This window comes from Pagrus major, chromosome 19, assembly GCF_040436345.1.
Source record: "Pagrus major chromosome 19, Pma_NU_1.0".
NCBI lineage: Eukaryota > Metazoa > Chordata > Actinopteri > Spariformes > Sparidae > Pagrus > Pagrus major.
The window spans coordinates 29,193,487-29,212,520 of NC_133233.1; the positions used below are offsets into that span (position 1 = coordinate 29,193,487).

The 19,034-nt window shown below is 41.7% G+C and overlaps 1 protein-coding gene across 1 annotated transcript; it reads left to right on the top strand.

Annotated features, from left to right (window-relative positions):
- Positions 1-833: 833 nt before the first annotated feature.
- Positions 834-18,616, top strand: LOC141014399 (NACHT, LRR and PYD domains-containing protein 1a allele 5-like). The gene is made up of 17 exons (XM_073488161.1): positions 834-900; positions 1,149-1,301; positions 2,100-2,335; positions 2,958-4,328; positions 4,710-5,238; positions 7,246-7,419; positions 9,659-9,835; positions 11,457-11,630; positions 12,057-12,230; positions 13,325-13,365; positions 13,510-13,571; positions 14,823-14,869; positions 15,066-15,283; positions 15,611-15,876; positions 16,942-17,058; positions 17,197-17,338; positions 17,643-18,616. The coding sequence occupies exons 2-17, from the start codon at positions 1,168-1,170 to the stop codon at positions 18,059-18,061; spliced, it is 4,281 nt and encodes a 1,426-aa protein (XP_073344262.1). The 5' UTR covers positions 834-900; positions 1,149-1,167; the 3' UTR covers positions 18,062-18,616.
- Positions 18,617-19,034: the final 418 nt, after the last annotated feature.

Below are 19,034 nucleotides of genomic sequence, written 5' to 3' on the forward strand. Positions count from 1 at the left end.
TCACACTGTGCTGGCTGTTTTTTGTTTTTTTTTAAATTAAACAGTAAAAGCATTGTGGCCTATGACTCCCTCCCTCTGGTAGTACAGCTACTACCTGGGCACCCAGGGGGGTGGACACGGGAGGACAGCCGAGATCTGGCACCCGGCAGCGGGTCCCACTGATTTCCCTCCCTCTTGTTGTCCAGCAGACTAACGTTACCAGGCCACAAAAATATCTGTCAGCATTACTGAAGCGTTTTTATTTCCTAACTGTTCATTCAGTGATTTATGGATTATGAGGTTAACTGCCCGCCGTTAAACACATCGACACTTTTGCTGTCGCAGCTGCAGGAAATAATAACAGGTCAATTAGAGATTTTCGTGGCCCTGGTAGTCCACTGGACAAGAGGGAGGGAGATGGGTTGGACCCGTGTCCACCCCCCTGGCTGCCTGGTAGGGGTGGACGATAGAACAAAATTTAGTTTCGATCAAATACCAAGTAATACAAGGCCAATATCACCAATACCGATAAAAAAGTTATATATATATATGTGTATGTATGTATATATAGGAATCCTACACCTGCCACAGTTACACAGAAAGGTTAATATACTGACAATATTCAACCATGTTCATGTTTCAGGTATGTTATTTTCAGTTCCATTACCATGATTCATTTAGATAACAAGTTTCAACACTTCATTCCTCCTCCCTTCTTCTCTGCTGCAGCTCCGTCTTCTGTTTCTGATGTGTTTGTAAAGTTCGTGGTGTCACAGCAGTGAACAGCTTTTAGGTGTTTGTCATTTCCTCCAGTTGTGTGAAAACTGGGCGGGAATAATGAAACTTAAGGCGCAAACAGATTTTACGGACTCCATTTTTGTTCAACAGAGCCAAGCGAGGAAAACTGACAACTGATGCAGGGTGAGTGCTAATACAACATTTTTATTATGTTACTGTTGTTCAGTTATTTCTGTGTCGACTGAAGAGGAAGAAATGTGAGAATGTCTGCTGTTACAGTGAAAACAGAGAGAGAGTGTTACTTCCTCTTCTGTTGTCGAGAGAGAGAGAGAGAGTGTGTTCCTGTTCTGTTGTCGGTGACTCTTTCACAGACTTGTTTCTTCACTCTTGTGTTCTGAGCTCACCAACAGTGTTCATGTTTCACCTCTCAGACCGACTTCAGACCAGAACATGAGCCGTAGAGAGGTGGAGGAAGAGGAGGATGGAGCAGAGTCTCCAGGAACCAGCTGTCTGTCTCTGAACAGTGACCAGTCTGAAGTTATCCCACTACGCTTCAGTAATGAACCTGGACCCTCAGACACAAAGTAAGACACTGTTTTAACTGTAGCCTCACCTGCAGATGATTTACTGAGAAGGAAGACAAAATGATCTGTCAGTTAAGGGAGTAGTAAGGACATAATATACTACTACTGCTACTGCTACTACTAGCACTAGATAAACTATTTGTTTTCCTGGAGCAGGATTATGAAAACATGATTGAACACCCAATTTTTTAAATCAAAATATTCATGACAGATACAGCTACCTATCAGCTATCTCCAAACAGAGGGCGCTCTCAGCCCGAGTGCTGACTGTTAGTAAAATCTAACTACTCACAAACCACACAGTGCTAGGACCTGCTCTACTACTGTTCAGTGTGGTTGAGGAAGTAGTAGCAGTAGCAGTAGATATCTCAGAGTTGTGATAACTTTCGTTTCTGCTGTTGAAGCGTTGTTGTGTTGGGTCGGAGATGTGAGCGCATCTCTTTGATCGCAGACATTCTCCCTGCACAGTCTAAACTGTAGCGTTTCTTTAACTCACTGTCATTCAGTATTTCTCCTTCCTCTTTGTCTGTCCACCATTTCTCCTCTTCAGGCTCTAAAAGTCCTCTTCCCTACTCCTAACGGATTTCACAAGGAGCTTTTTAACGTCTGAGACACTTTGTGAATAACTCTTTTCTTTAGAAGGATCTAGTCTTGCTTTTAAAGAAAAATGTTTAGAAAATGTCAAAACTAAGAATTTTCTTAGAAATTTTGTTACTGAATTCAAACAGGAAAGTAACTTTGCTTTTCATGTTTTTGATCACCATCTAAAAGTATCACTAAATGTATTCTTCCTCACAGAGAGAGGAAGAGGAGGCATGTTTCTGTGGAGGAGCAGCAGCCCAGCTGTGTGTTGTGTCAGGACGTCCTGAAGGATCCAGTCTCTACCAGCTGTGGACACTGGTTCTGCAGACAGTGCATCACCTCATACTGGGACCAGTCTGCTTCACCAGAACACTCCTCCTGTCCCCAGTGTGGAAAAAGATCCAGAACAAGAGCTGGACTGCAGACAGTCAGTCAGACTACAACTGTACAAGGTAAATGTCTTTGCACACAGAGTCGGGAACTATATGAGAATGCAAACAAACAAAGAAATGTGTGCTTTTTTTGGCACATCTGGTCAGCAAGGCAGTTTACAGACTCTAGCAGTGATTTCAATACAATACAAAGGTCATTCCATACTAACTCACCTGTTACCTCCCAGTTCATGTCATGGATTTTAAAATCGTGGGACCCTGTAAAATCCTAGAGCTGTACTCCAAATACTTAACTTAGTTATGTATTTGAGGTTTAGCTGTTGGAGCTAAATTTCATTATTCTTCACTATTCATCATTCTTTGTATGTGTATTGTCAGCCTCACCAACGTCTTATTTTATATGCTTCAGTGATGGCTCACATAAATCAAAATGAAGATTAGGTGAGTTACGCTTTTGGTGTACAAGAACTAATGGAAACAAGCATTGGACTACCTACTTGGTTTTGCACCCATCTTGAACTTGATGTGGAACTACTTAGGCTATAGATCCAATTTATCACTACAAATTTCTTATCTGCCTCTATTAACTATCTCAAAAATGCAAAACATTGTCTTGTAGACCTGTTTGACATAAAAACAGGGCACATTGTTTTGATACAGTGACTTCCTTCTCTTTCAGCAGATAGTGGTCTGCAGCAGGTTTTAGATGAACATAAGATCAGTCTGAGGAGGAGATGTGAATCTGTGACTGAAGGAAGTGATGAAACAGGAAGTGATGAAACAGGAAGTGGAACCCTCCTCAACAGGATCTACACTGAGCTCTACATCACAGAGGGACAGAGTGAAGAGGTTAATACCCAACATGAAGTTTGGCAACTTGAGACAACCTCCAAAATGGAGGCCCTCCATGACACTCCAATCAAGTGCTGTGACATCTTTAAAGCCTCACCTGACCAACAGAGACACATCAGACTTGTTCTGACCAACGGCGTCGCTGGAGTTGGAAAAACCTTCTCGGTGCAGAAGTTCACTCTGGACTGGGCAGAGGGCTCCGAAAACCAAGATGTCAGTCTGCTGGTTCTGCTGTCGTTCAGGGAGCTGAACCTGATCAGAGATGAGCAGTACAGTCTTCTCAGGCTGCTCCATGTTTTCCATCCAACATTACAGAAGGTGACAGCAGAGAAGCTCGCTGTCTGTAAACTTCTGTTCATCTTTGACGGCCTGGATGAAAGCAGACTTTCACTGGATTTCAAGAACCATGAGGTCGTGTCTGATGTCACACAGAAGTCATCAGTCAGCGTGCTGCTGACAAACCTCATCGAGGGGAAGCTGCTTCCCTCGGCTCTCGTCTGGATAACTTCCCGACCTGCAGCAGCCAATCAGATCCCTCCTTCACGTGTCGACAGGGTAACAGAAGTACGAGGCTTCACTGACGCCCAGAAGGAGGAGTACTTCAGGAGGAGGTTCAGTGATGAAGATCTGTCCAGCAGAGTCATCTCACACATCAAGACCTCCAGGAGCCTCCACATCATGTGTCTGATCCCAGTCTTCTGCTGGATCACTGCTACAGTTCTGGAGCACATGTTGACTACAGACCAGAGAGGAGAGCTGCCCAAGACCCTGACTGACATGTACTCACACTTCCTGCTGGTTCAGACAAAGAGGAAGAAGCAGAAGTACGATGAAGGACATGAGACGAGTCCACAGAAGCTGACGAAAACTGACAGGGAAGTTCTTCTGAAGCTGGGGAGGCTGGCGTTTGAACAGCTGGAAACAGGAAACATCATGTTCTACCAAAAAGACCTGAAGCGGTGTGGTCTTAATGTCACAGAGGCCTCGGTGTACTCAGGAGTTTGTACAGAGATCTTCAGAAGAGAGAGTGTGATCTTCCAGAAAACAGTCTACTGCTTTGTTCATCTGAGCGTTCAGGAGTTTCTGGCTGCAGTCTACATCTTCAACTGTTACACCAACAGCAACAAAGAGGTACTGGAGGACTTCCTGGTGGAGAAAAACTCTGAAAATGATGAAGATGTAGAAAATGATGATGACTCTCGTTATGATGATTATGATGATTATGATGAAGATGATGACAAAGATGAAGAAAATGATGATGTCTTTCGTTATGATGGTTATGATGGTTATGATGATTATGATGAAGATGATGACAAAGATGAAGATGAAGAAACTGATGATGACTCTCGTTATGATGATTATGATGAAGATGATGACAAAGATGAAGAAAATGATGATGTCTTTCGTTATGATGGTTATGATGATTATGATGAAGATGATGACAAAGATGAAGATGAAGAAACTGATGATGACTCTCGTTATGATGATTATGATGATTATGATGAAGATGATGACAAAGATGAAGAAAATGATGATGACTCTCGTTATGATGGTTATGATTGGTATGATGATTATGATAAAGATGATGACAAAGATGATGACAAAGATGATGACAAAGATGATGACAATCATGATGACATTCTCTCTTCCTTGAAAGTCTTCCTGGGAAGAATCATGGAAAAATCCCTGAAAAGTAAAAATGGCCACCTGGACCTGTTTGTTCGCTTCCTTCATGGCCTCTCTCTGAAGTCCAACCAGAGACTCTTAGGACGTCTGCTGGGTCGGACAGACAACAGTCCAGAAACCATCCAGAGAGCCATCAACAACCTGAAGAAGATGAACAGAGATGATGTCTCTCCTGACCGAAGCATCAACATCTTCCACTGTCTGATGGAGATGAACGACCACTCAGTCCATCAGGAGATCCAAGAGTTCCTGAAGTCAGAGAACAGATCAGAGAAGGAACTCTCTGTGATCCACTGCTCAGCTCTGGCCTACATGCTGCAGATGTCAGAGGAGGTTCTGGATGAGGTGGACCTGAGGAAGTACAACACATCAGAGGAGGGACGACAGAGACTGATTCCAGCTGTGAGGAACTGCAGAAAGGCTGTGTAAGTGCATGCATAATTATTGATTAAAAAAAGCAATGTAGAGTTACAGTTGTGCTTATCAAATATTTACTTTTTTCTTTAATTTTGAATCAGATATGCATATATAACCTATGGTATGATGTTGTTCATTACCATCTGAAATTATATACATGTCTAGCTGAAAACAAAGGTTACGATACTGATTTGATTAGATTGGGCAGGACCCTCTACTGGGCTCAATTTGGAATACTCTCCTCCAATCACACGCATGTATTTGCCCACTGAAATTTGTGTAAACCTTACCAGCCAATTAGCACGTGTTTACAATAATTAATGTGGAGCTCACGGTATTGGCAGCGAGACAGCTGTCTGCCATACTACAACCTCTCCAGCAATCGTTGTAGGAGTGGTGGTGTCCATAGATAGATGGCTACACCTGAGGAGGACTCTGACTGACCCCAAGGGGTCTTCTACCAGCACTCTTGATGCCTGGCTGATTTGCTTTTCCATCACCACTTTTACTGTGGGGAGTTGAGCGGAGTTGTGCATGTGATGAACCTGCTCCGGAGTATGACCGGTACAGGTACAAGGTGCTGAAATGAGTATCTCCATTGGGTGGCTAGGCTCAGCCTTCAAAATAAGGTAAACAGTTCGGACACCTGGAGGATTAGAGTAGAGGTGCTGCTCCTTCTCGTCAAAAGGAGCTATGTATCCACACCTAGAGTTGGTTCGTGTTGCAGCATCAGGGAAAACCATTGTGGGTAGTGGGTAGTGGGTGTTCCATCGGTTGACAAACAGATCCACTTCCACCTTCCTGAACCTGGTCCAAATCTGCTTTTCCACCTCAGGGTGAAGCCGTCCCTCGTCTGGGGGGGGCTTGCCCCTCTGCATGACGTTGGCATCACTGTTCATCAGCCCCATTATTGAGGAGAGCCTTTGGAGACAACAGGAGCTTTGAGGTCCACATCCACATGGTCCTCAACAGGGTAGCAGATTGAACTCTACCGTGCCTGTTGATGCAGGCCTTTGCAGTGCGCTTGACGGCCAACACTTACACTGCATCTGGGTCTTGAAGGATTGGAGAACCGAAAATACTGCCTGGAGCTCAAGACGGTTGATGTGTTGGTCTTCTGTCAGAGGCCAAACACCACCTATCACTCTTTTTAGCCAGGACCCTACCCACCCTGCACAGGGGGAGTGGTTACCAAGCAACACTTGTGCTTCAAGGCAGCAAACCACCTCTGCATGCATTGCATATGCAGTAGTTCCAGTGGTACCAGAGAATGGACATGAACCATAGAGCCTGCAAGCCTTCAGGTCAATGGTGGTTAACCAGTCACCTGGTTGAACCAGTTCCATTAATCGCTAGACCCAAATATGTTTTAAATAATCAAAATAAATAAATAATTAATAATCAATTCTAAAACGTACAGGTAGCCAATGTGGAGATTCTACAAAATGGGGACCCATCTATTAGATTTTGTGAGTAGTCTTGCTGCAGCATTTTGAAATAGTTGAAGTTTGGCTCCCCTGAGGCACTCCATGCCTCATGTTTCACCTCAAAATAACTTCACCATACTATATGCCATTTTTCTCCTTTAACTCCTATAACTATTATTCAATAGCTGTAGTGCAGACTGAGAGAAGCCATAACATTCTAATTTATTTTTTATCACATACTCATGATCAATGATGCCAAAAGCAGCTGAAAAATCAAGCAAAGCTACTCATAAATTCCCTCTCTTCTATTTTCTTACATCAATCGTCATTGCATTGGCTGTCAATTATTTTACTGTGTATGCATGTTGGAAATTAGTGATTAAATCATTGTTGGACAAAAAATGGCATTTTGGTTCCAAACATGGGAGAAGAGAGAAAAGAAGTGTTATTGAAATGAGGCAATGCAAAACAAATGATGGGTATTTTAGGGTAAATTTGCAGTAGGTCTATCTATTGTCTGTTTCTAAATTCAAAATATTAGCCTGTTTACTTTCAAGATAACAGATTTTACATGTACTGTATTCACAGACTTCATAACTGCAGACTTTCAGATGCTCACTTTGAAGTTGTGGCCTCAGCTCTGAAGTGCAGTCCCTCCCACCTAAAAGAACTGGACCTGAGCAACAACAGTCTGCAGGATTCAGGAGTGAATAAGATATCTGCCGGACTGGAGAGTCGAAACTGTAGACTGGAGGCTCTGAGGTCAGTTTGCTGTCTTTCTGGTGCTGTTAAAACCTTAAATGAAGTGAGTTAATTGTCAGTGATTGTGGAATCATGGCCGCTGTCAAGCGCTGAAGTCCTTTACCTCAGCATGTAAAAAACATTTTTATAAGTGACCTGTGGTTTATATATATTCTGTTGAACATTCTTCTGATAAGTTTAATTAAAAACAACATTTATATGGAATGTGCTGCATATAATATCCGCTTTTATTGAGAAAATGAATACTCTGAAGTCATGATAATCGATTGTTTTCTTAGCACCCCACATATTGTTCAAAGCCCCCCTTTAGCACCGGCAGAGAAAAAATCCTGGTGCTGTCCCTGCTGGGAAATTACTTTGGTCTCTATCTCCTCTGTGTATGTACCAATGCAGACAGGTAGGGGCAGGTACCTGGACGCTGCGCACATTATTTTGGCAAGGCGAGCCTTGAAAAAGTTCTGCCTGCCTTTTATCGACACTTTTTGTGGGCCTACAGAGGGGTAGGACCATTGTCAAGGGGAATAACAAGGTTAACTCTCTATTTAATTCAAGAACAAAGGTCGCTAAAATGGTCTTCATGCTTGCCACGCTCAGTGCGTGAGCAGTTTGCGTGGCGTTATGTCTTGCTTGACATTTCAGTCTATGTTAACATCAGAGCTGCTCAGCAGAATCCAGGCTGCTACGAGCAGATCTGTATGGAAGACAACACCGTTAACAGAAACGTTGAAATAAATACTCTGCTCTGCAACTTGACAGTGTTGGGAGAGCGAGATGATGGATGTCCATTCCTCATTCTTCGTTGGATGTTGGAAAACCACATCACCAGTGTTTATAGTGACTGACACCTACATTGTTACCTCACCCATGCAGATAGGATGGTGAGGGATTCAAAAATCCAATCTGATCACTTACAAAAAAGTCAGGACACTCTGTCTTTCAGATATGATTTGAAAAATACATCAAATTTGCCTGCAGTCTGAAGATAGCCTAGAATCTGCTAAATTACAGTTTTTTTTAGGCTGCAGCTCCTTACCTAGATGAACTCACTGGCACTGTGGCATCTTACATTCATTAGTTTATGTGGGGACTTGTGTGCCAACAAAAAAACATTCCCCAAGCATCAGCAGTTGACCTGCATGTGTTTTACTGTAGGTTTGATAAGCCCACATTCACAACCCTCATCCCCTCTAAGACATCTCACAATTACAGCAGGACTTCAAAAGTGGTTGTCCAACATCAAATTTACCATCACAAGACCCAGCAGAGGTTGTACTTCCTGCACCAGCTCAGGAAGTACAACCTGCCTCAGGAGCTGCTGATCCAATCCTACACTGCAATCATCCAGTGTGTTCTCTGCACATCTGTGTCGGCCAGCAAACAGGACAGGAACAGACTATAAAAGCCAGCCAGGGCTGCAGGAAAAAAAACATCACTGCTGCCAACCTGGCCTGCATTCAGGACTTATACATGTCCAGAGTCAGGAAATGGACAGGAAATATCACTGCAGAGCCGTCACAACCTTGTCCAACTTCTAGTAGTAGGCGCTACAGAACGCTGTATACCTAAACAACTAGGCCATCACTATGATGAACAGGTAGATCTGTCATACAGTGTCAATAACCCTTGAATAGCAAAACATCTGCTTACCTAAAATTATAATACAATGATTATATATTTACATGTACCTATCTCAGTCATTGCCAAATAGAAACCTAAGCACACTGTATATCCTTAAAATCGTCTGGTATATACATACTGAACATAACAACCCACTTGTTCAACTTGTCTTTGTTTTTAACTGTATTGTAGCTCTATTCTTATGCCATATCGGAAGATTAAAAATAAATAAAATACTATTGCTGTGCTCTCAAATGCCTCTCAAATTAAAGACTGCCGGTGGAATGCATTGTATTTCTGCTCATGTATAACTGTTTTGGGTATGATATGAACTTAAAAAAACAGTTGTAGGCAGCTCATTTCATCAATTGGATGATGTCTGTAGAAGGCTGACATTATGATGATCCATTGACAAAGGGGAAAAGCTCATTGATCAGAACAGAATTATATTTACCAATACATGCGAAATGTGTCCAAATGTTTGGACATATGCTTTGGCAAAATTGTTGTTGAACTTTCATGCCAATAAAGCCCCTTTTGAATTTGAATTTGAATTTAGAAACAGCTATCGATCTTATTATAAATATATTTTTTTTATATAAAACTTCCCTTTCTTTTTCAGACTGATTTACTGTAGGTTGTCAGAGATCAGCTGTGCTTCTCTGGCCTCAGCTCTGAAGTCCAACCCCTCCCATCTGAGACAGCTGGAGCTGAGTTACAATCAAAAGTTGCAGGATTCAGGAGTGAAGCTGCTGTGTGATTTTCTGCAGAGTCCAAACTGTAGACTGGAGACTCTGAGGTCAGTTCTGTTTCTGTTGTTAATGTTTTCATTTTTAATGTGTAACTGCACTTAATGTATGTACATACATAGATGCATAAGGTGTTTTTTTTTCTTAGGTCTATATCTTATTTTATTTTATTTTAAAATATTCCACTTTGCATCAGGTGCCTCTTTACCTGCACATCATCCTCAACAATTATGAAATGTACTCTGGCACTAACAAACTGACTGACTCATACATGTCATTCAACAACTCATAGCCGGAGGAGCTAAGAGGGGAATAAAGGATATGTTATCGGCCCATTGGAGTACTCTCCATTCCCTATTTTCTCTATTACTCCACAAGGCATAGCCACCAGAAAATGTTCGGAGAAGAAAAGATCCATCATCCATCTGTCCGCATCACCCCAAGTCAGTGGGGTCTAATCTGAGCTGAGTCCCATAGTCCAAGTTTGGTGGAACTCTGTTCAGTAGTTTTTCTGTAATCCTTACAAACCAACCAACCAACAAAACAGCTAAACTTAATCTGAAATTAATCAACAGAATTTGAAGAAACAACAGTGTTGACGTTCTGTCAAAGACATCTTTGTTCTCTGTTGCAGAGATGTCTACTGAAGTTAGCATGCTAACCAGCTAGTCCTGGCCTGTCCTATCTCCTAATACCTCTTTGTACCTCAAAAGCTGATAGTCAGTTCAGTGTCTTCAGTCCAACATCACCAAGGTGGTTTTCTAGACAGGGTTGGCTCCTGGCACCCCAGGCCTGACTCCTTCCGTAACGCCTGCTCAGACTTCTAAGGTGGCCATTTACTGATGCCTGACCTCCCACTCACTCCTCTGCCACTTCATGCCACTCCTGTCCAGACCTGCTGTGTCGTCATTGTCCCCAGAGTCATAGACCTGGTCAGAGCCGCTCTAAATCATCTCTATACTGTATTCCCTTTTGTCCAACTGGCCTCCTTTGGTCTCAGAGGCTGTGTTTTGGTTGTTTTCACTAAGAGGCTTCTCACCCAGTGTCCACTGACCGCTTGCCCTGCTTGGTTTCCATTCCCATTCCGGTGATACTCTGTGTAAGCATTTCCTGCTTCTAGTTCACCCCCTGTTGCGGGTCCGAAAACCTCCTCTTCCTGATGGCTCAAAGCTCCTGTGTCTGCTGTGCAAACACCAGGCTAATTATCTTATGGCAGGTGCAGTTAGCATCAGTTAGCAGTTACTTCTGTTGATATGGTACAACATACTTGTTTGGAGTATGACTTTAACTCTGCCATATTGCACCTTTAAACAACATCATGTCACTTTTTTACCTTACAATACGTATCAGCTTCAGAGTCATGTTGATGGTACAGTGTCTTGTAACAGGGTGAATGGTGTCTCTGTCACTTGTTTTTGCACTATGTTACTTCAGTGAGAGGGTCGGATCACGGTGTTACATACATGTTCACTCCAAGATACAAGTTTTCAAGACATAACATTGGTATGACGTAATAAGTTTTGTTTGTAATTAGCACCTACATTATGTCTGACAAATTGTAACACACCTGGGAATTGTATTTACCACAGTGGTGTTGCACTCAGAATTTGTGGTGGGCTCCACATTTAAAACGTAATGGATTTTTATGCACATCGTTTATTCTGTCTTCAGTTTGAGTTGGTGCAGTTTGTCAGAGATCAGCTGTGCTTCTCTGGCCTCAGCTCTGAAGTCCAACCCCTCCCATCTGACAGAGCTCGACCTGAGTGGAAACAACCTGCAGGATTCAGGAGTGAAGCTGATGTGTGATTTTCTGCAGAGTCCACACTGTAGACTGGAGGCTCTGAGGTCAGAACCCATTTTTTACTTCTGTGCTGAGATTAATATGATGTGAAAGTTGTGATTACACTGAACTGCAGACATAAGGCTGATATTACACTGATCCACACTGAGTATCTTAATGCTAAAGTCTGTTCTCTTCTTCTGGGGTTTAGTCCATTGACTGTGGCAGAGCAATGTTGAGCTACACCTACGCTGGAATGTATTGTAGCAGCTCATTGTTATTCATACTAATGACGGCTCCTTTTCACTTTTTGTATTTAACAGGTTTAAACCTGCATCCTGTTGGGTTCAAGTGTTTAGAGGTTTTTTTTTTAGAAATTTTCTAAATTTCTGTGTTCTAAACCTTCTTCAGCTCTGAACAGATTATTCAACACTGAATGATTTGAGCAGGAACATTGTCTTCTAAACTTACATCATGTATTCTTTATTCAGATTGAGGGACTGCAGATTATCAGAGATCAGCTGTGCTTCTCTGGCCTCAACTCTGAAGTCCAACCCCTCCCATCTGAGAGAGCTGGACCTGGACTACAACAAGCTGCAGGATTCAGGAGTGAAGCTGCTGTCTGAGCTTGTGGAGAGTTCACACTGTAGACTGAAGACTCTGAGGTCAGTATAGGGTTAGTGTTACGCCATGCTGTTTTTGGCAGTATTGTACCAAACACAGGGAGGTAAATGTGTTACTCTCATGGAGTGTACCTCCAGTTCCACCATCCACTGTGTGAGCACCCCAACCAATCCGTTGGAGTTGGTTATTCAGTAACAAGGATAAGAACCCTCACAGCCAAGTCTACAGAGGTACCTCTACAAGGAATTGAGCCTTGGTTTTCTGCTATGGTGGGTGGGAACAGTACTACTTCCCACAGGTAGTTGCAGTAGTTGCAATGTTATTAGTTTTTATTTTTTTGTGATGTTTATTGGATTTCGACAGATGACTAGTTATTTCCTTGAATGGAGGCAGAGAACATGAGTGTTGGCCAAGGTTTTAAAGTTTTGAATTTTCAATTGTTTTTTATTTTATTTTAGTTTTAGCTTTTAGATTTCAATTTAGTTTAGTTTGAGTTTTCAGAGTGCGTTTGCCAGATGTAGTTGACCTTCGGTTTTCCAAAGTATCAGTTTCAGTTTTTTATATGGTTACTTTTAGTTTTACAGTAGTTTTACTTTGTTCTTGTTTGGGCTAGGTATGATGTAGCAGAAGTATGTAGCTACATATGCATCTAAAATACATGAAAAAATGTGCTACAAATTCAAATATTTATGTTCTATGTTTGTGTTGCACGAAGAAGCTACAACTTTAATTTTGTTGTGCAACTGTGTGTTGCAAAATGTCAATAACCTTATTGCCAAAAAAAAAATATATATGAAAATTTATGTCGTTGTTTGTAATTTTGATTCATGTAATTTTGATTTTGTTTTTAATTTAGCTTGTAACCAGGCAATTTCAGTTTTTTTTTGCTTGAAAAGTATAATTTCTATAACATTTCAGTTTGTGACAGTTTTTTTAACTGCTTATTTTACTTCCAGTTTTTAGTTTAGGATAGTAACCCTGGTGTTAGTCAGTTTTAGTCTTTGCGGTGACAATATAACACTATGCAAAGTGTTTGATCAGTTGGCTCGTGTCAGGACTTTGAAGCTGGCTAACTCAAAGAAGACATCAATTTAACCTTTATCCATAACTTTTGGGATTGTGTTCATCCCTACAGGATTGATGGCAAGTTGATCACAGCCGACAAACATAAAAAATGTGAGTAATGAAACAGTGTCCCCCATTCATCAAGGTCAAGTACGTTCAAATCTTATTTTAAAATGAGCCTGTGTTCCTATTTTTTTTTCACGCTATGCAACTTTTCATTATTGCTCTGTCTGTTTCACTTCTTCTCTCCATCAGATTACTCTGATGTCGAACCGGATGTGACAGAAAAGCTCCAACTGCCCGATGATGACGAAAAGGTAGGAAAGGAGCATTTGCACAGTGTCCTCGGAGATATGACTTGATTTGGTCACACAAATAAATTAATCTAATTAGAGCTCAATTGTAACAACAGAAATACTGCTGAAATATCAATGATAAGCTCAGAGTTGTACAGGGGTTGTATTTAGATCCTTAATAGACTCATCGTGTGTGTTTTCGGCTTTGGGCCAGAATTTCATGGAGTTTCGACCGTTAACAGGATGTGATTGCCACCAAAATCTGGATCTTTACATCAGTACTTTGTAAGCAGGACCACAATAACCAATGAGGCGTTATTTTCTGAAGCAGCTGACTTTAAGATAAGATAAGTTAATCCTTTATTAGTCCCACAACTGGGATATTTGCAGTATTACAGCAGCGAAGAGGATAGCAAATAAAAGACAGCATGAATTAAAAACAATAGTAATAAATAAGTTAAAAATATATAAAAATATTAGTAAAAAAGCAGTAGAAACAATATAAATAAGAAGCAAACACCTCAAAATATTTACACTAATGCATATTGGGATGCAGAAATTGCCAAACAGTGTACAGATGCTGGCCTTAGATGATAATGTTGACTACAGAAATATACAAATTTGTAGACTTTGCATATCTCTGCAATGCAAATCAACCACCAGCTGTCTCCCGGGCGTGGCTGTTGTTGTTAGCATGACGTCACAGTGATTTGGTTTGTTCTGTTCACATGTGCTGCATCGCTCCCTCTGGCACAGTAATCTTAATAATATCCTGGAGTGTGTGATGCACCATTATTTTCAGGTCTAGTGTGTGCATGTTTAAGATTAGAAAAAAAAAAACATCTGTCAAGTTTCAGAATCGGATAGAATTTTTACAACTTCTTCAATGTGCTTATTTTACCTTAAACAAAAGCCATTTATTTCCCTCAGTGCTGTAGTGATACATGAGCTGTATCTATAACATATCCACCTGCTGCACTCTGACATGGTGGACCTGTCTCTTTCTCTCACTCTGTTCATCTCTCTCCCTTTTTTCTGTGGTGGTTATGTAGCCTGTATTTTGTACATCTTATTCCCGATTTTTTGTTTTCCTGCATTAATAACAAGGCTAGCCTTAAAGATTTTAACAGTTACTTCATTGATACTATTTCCTCTCCGATCCAAACAGTGTGCTTGAGTTAAATATTGACAGTGTGGGTTAACCTTTTCATTACTTTAGACCTCACAAGTTGGCATTTCTCTGACAACAACTTTTGCCCTCTTTAATCGCAGGCTCCACTGTCCTTCTCACCTGAGCAGACAACTGACTCTTCATACAGGTAATCATATAAAATGACAAAACACTACAACCAAAGTTATTGCCCGGCTGAGCCTTCACTGAAGGAGAGTGGCTTGGTCCCCGGGGTGCTGTCATCGCCTTTCACCTGCTGCACATGAACACCTGTCTTAACAGATCATGTGACTAAATGGTCAATTAATGCTTGTTGTATATTTTGGCATTTTTGTGTCCTGCAGGTTCAGGTGTCCTGGTCCAGGTGTGTTCCAGTGTGCTTTTACTGGACTGGTGTTTGTTATGGCTCAGGAGGCGGAGCTGCTGTACAGGACTGTCCAATGGGATGAGAGCCTCCTCCAATCAGCTGGCAAGAGACCTGCAGGGCTGCTGTTTGATATCAAGTGTTCAGAGGATGATGCTGTCTGTCAGCTCCACCTGCCACACTGTGAAACTAAGGATGGTAAAGACACGGTTGTCTTCAGTGTTAGTCAATGAATTAGTAAAATTTACAGATTTTTGTGCAGTACTTTGCAGCATTCAGTGACATGCAACAACATATTGTGTTGGAGTTTAAAGTACACGCATCCAAGTAGATCACATGTGGGTCATGAAAAATGATACTGAATTCAAAAGTAACAGATGCAGGATAGAGGCCAGCTGGCCCCAGTACTGCAGAGTTGACGACAACAGATTAATTTGAACTCTCTGAGCTGAAGTGGTCAGACATAAAATTGCCAAAGATGAACCTGCAGCAAAACAAAAGTTTAACAGCTCTTTCCTTTAACAGCGTTGCTTGTTGATGGCCTGCTGTCTGTCGTCCACATCACTGACGATGGGATGAGCATCTTAGAGCCGCTGGAGATCACAGACACTCATGTGGCTGTGAAGGTCCCTCACCTCTCTGGCTTTGGTCTGGTCTGGGATATTGTGAAAAGAGTACTCAACATCTCACTGCCATTAAACGGCCAAGTTCTGCTGTTCCTCCGACCTCCAGACAGAAGACATCGAGTACTTGATGTATTTCTGCTGCAGGACAACATCCCTGTGCATGAGGTAAAGCCATGTGTCATATGTGTTTACCATCAGCCTAAACTCATGTTTTAAGACACAGCTCATTCCACAAAGATGATTCAGGTCAGGCACACTTTGCTCCGAGTGTAAAACCTTCTCATGCTGCACTAAGAATCAAAATCAATCTGTAAATCTTCAGATGTGTTTATTTATTTATTTTTACAATTGAATTGTCATTATACAGCCAGGATTGTACATTGATTGTTGTAGTCCCTTTATGCTACATATAAAACCAAAATCATATGGGTGATTAAAATATAAACTAGATTTACCGCCTTGCAATTATTTCAAGTCAGCACTATGTCTATATAATAATTTTAGGATTATTTGTTGGGCTTTCAAGCCTTTATTTGATCGGACAGTAAAGAGACATGCAGCAAAGGGCCGCAGGCTGGACCATGGGTCGTCTGCTGTACCATGTACCACTCGCTGCGAGAGGGCATGTAACCCTAACCCGACCAAAAACACAATCTACTAGTTAGATTGAGTATTTTCCATTGTTTACTCCTAAACAGTGGAACGTTTTAGATCTTCCCTCTTTTTTTTTTTTTTTTTTAAAGTATATTTTTTGGGGCTTTTATGCCTTTAATGGATAGGACAGTATAGAGAGTGACAGGAAATGGGAGGCAGAGAGGGGGGGAATGACACGCAGGATAGGGCCGCTCGATGCGGGATTCGAACCGGGGCCGCCTGCAGTGAGGACTGTAGCCTCAACACATGGGGCGGGTGCTCAACCAACTGAGCTAAACACCGCCCCTTAGATCTTCCCTCTTTAAAACCCATTTTAAGAACCATCTCTTTTCTCTGGTCTTTAGCTATCATTAAGACATGACTGATGACACACTGTTGTTTGTAATTGTTTGAGATTATTTTTTTGTTCTCTGTGTATTCTTTGCTAGTATTAATTTACTTGTATCCTCTGGATTATGTCTGTCTCTGTTATTTTATTTGAGTATAGTTATAGAGTATAGTTCAGTTAGTTACTGAAATGTGCTCTATAAATATCATGGACTTGACTATCTGAGCATAAATATCCTGTGACTGAAGGTTGCTGCTCAACAAGGAGGTGCTGAGTACATCAGGATCTCCTCCGACTGTCATCTCAGCATCGGTCAAAGTTACAGTGTCCACTGTGAACATGAGGGCTTCCCAATACAGCCTGAGGTGAGTCGACTTTTCTAATGGTTATAAATAGAATTATCATTAATACAATGTTGGCTTCATGTTGAAAATAGGTTACAATAAGTAAAGTAAACATTTTTGCAACAGACCTGAAAATGACACATTGCTTCTGGTTTTCAGCATGCACCATTTGGTCCAAAGCATGGACCAAATTTCCATCCAACATTTGAAGTTTTCCTGACGACAAACCCAGAGAAAGTGACTTTGACGGTCCAGGACCAAGAGAGGAAAGACGTCTGGAAACGCAATGTGTATCTGGAAGGTGAAGGCTTCACCAACCTGCAGCAGCACTGCACCTGTCAGAGTTTAGATCCCAGCGACAGACTAGAATTGAACGTGCACGTGTATTCACAAGTTAGCGATTATTATCAGGGAATCAAGAGTCATACTAACTGAGGCACCAGCTGCACTTTCGAGTCTGTATAAGCGTTAGCTAACTGGGCTAATCAATAATAATAGTGTTGGTAGTTTTCATTCGATTAAGTCACTAACGTAGCGTAGCGTAAATTCTTCATGAATTTACGCTACGCTATTTGTGTTTTTATAGGCTGTTTTGTGTCTTCCAGGTCCGAGAAGGGCAAGAAGGGAAATTCTACAGAGAAACGTCCCAGCAGAAGACAGGGGCCCAGCAGAAGACAGGGGCCCAGCAGTGGACAGAGTCCCAGCAGTGGACAGGGTCCCAGCAGTGGACAGGGTCCCAGCAGAGGACAGGGTCCCAGCAGTGGACAGGCTGCGCTCCATTAGGACAGAGTTTGTAAACCGAGTGTCTGAACCTGTTCTGAACCAGCTCCTGGATAAACTTTATGAGCGTAGTGTTATCACATATAATGAACTGCAGTCAATCAGAAGTGACAGAGACACAGCAGAGAAAGCACGAGGCGTGATCGACACGGTGCAAAGAAAGGGAAGTGAAGCCAGCTCAGTCCTGATCGCTGCTCTCTGTGAGGTGGATCATCTCCTCTCCAGAGAGTTCAACTTAAGCTGAAGCTAAATCAAGACAATGTGATGATGATTCTGTATAACAGCTGACTGTTGTACAGCTTCACATGACGTAGTTCAATGTTTAAATGAGACGTGTTGCTGTTAATGCCTGTGGTTCTGATGAGCTTTCTTTGACTCTGACAGTGTTTGACTGTAGTTGGAGAAAAAAGGCCTTTTCACTGTGACCAAACAAACCACTATTTTTACTCAGGGAAAACATTTGTTCTTTTGTACATTTTGCTGTCTGAATGTATGATGGTTACACGTAGTATCTTTGACAAACAAGGTCAGAAGAAACTGAAACCTTGTCAACTCATGTGGACAGGTCTTCATGTCAGTCTGCATCACCTCAGGTGCATTCTTGTCTTATCACATCGTTCCAGTGGTTTTCTATCCAACTGTGCTACCTCTAAAAGTCACAGTGCGTTCTGTCTGAACACAGTTAAAGTTCACACTGTGTGGCACATCCGACAGGTTCAGTCTCTCACAGACAACAGTCAGACCAGTTTTTGTATTTGAACCTCCTGTTTTTTAATGTAATAAAACTGCTCCAACAATGTTTCAGTCTTTCTTTCTTTCTGTTTTCTTATTCCCTTCAGAGAAGTTAGACAGCTGAACATCCGCTCCAAATATGTGACAGTGACATTAGATATATATTAACGTGCTGCTATGACATGCCTATATTAACAGCTTGGCTTCCATCTCTGTCCAAAACCACCAACCAACATTTGGCTGCAAATCCTGGAAACAAACAGAAACCACATCCTGAAGGGGACCAGGGTTCAAACTGAGAGCCAACAGAAACATCTGTGGACTGAATTTACAGGAAGTTACAGCAACATTCTCTTAAATTTTCTTATATTTTTATTACTTTTTTATATAAGAGGATAAATAAGAGAAGTCACCTCCACATGCACCAAACCTTACCGTCCAGACCTGCTCTAACCCAGGTGTGCTGAATGACCAATCACACTTGA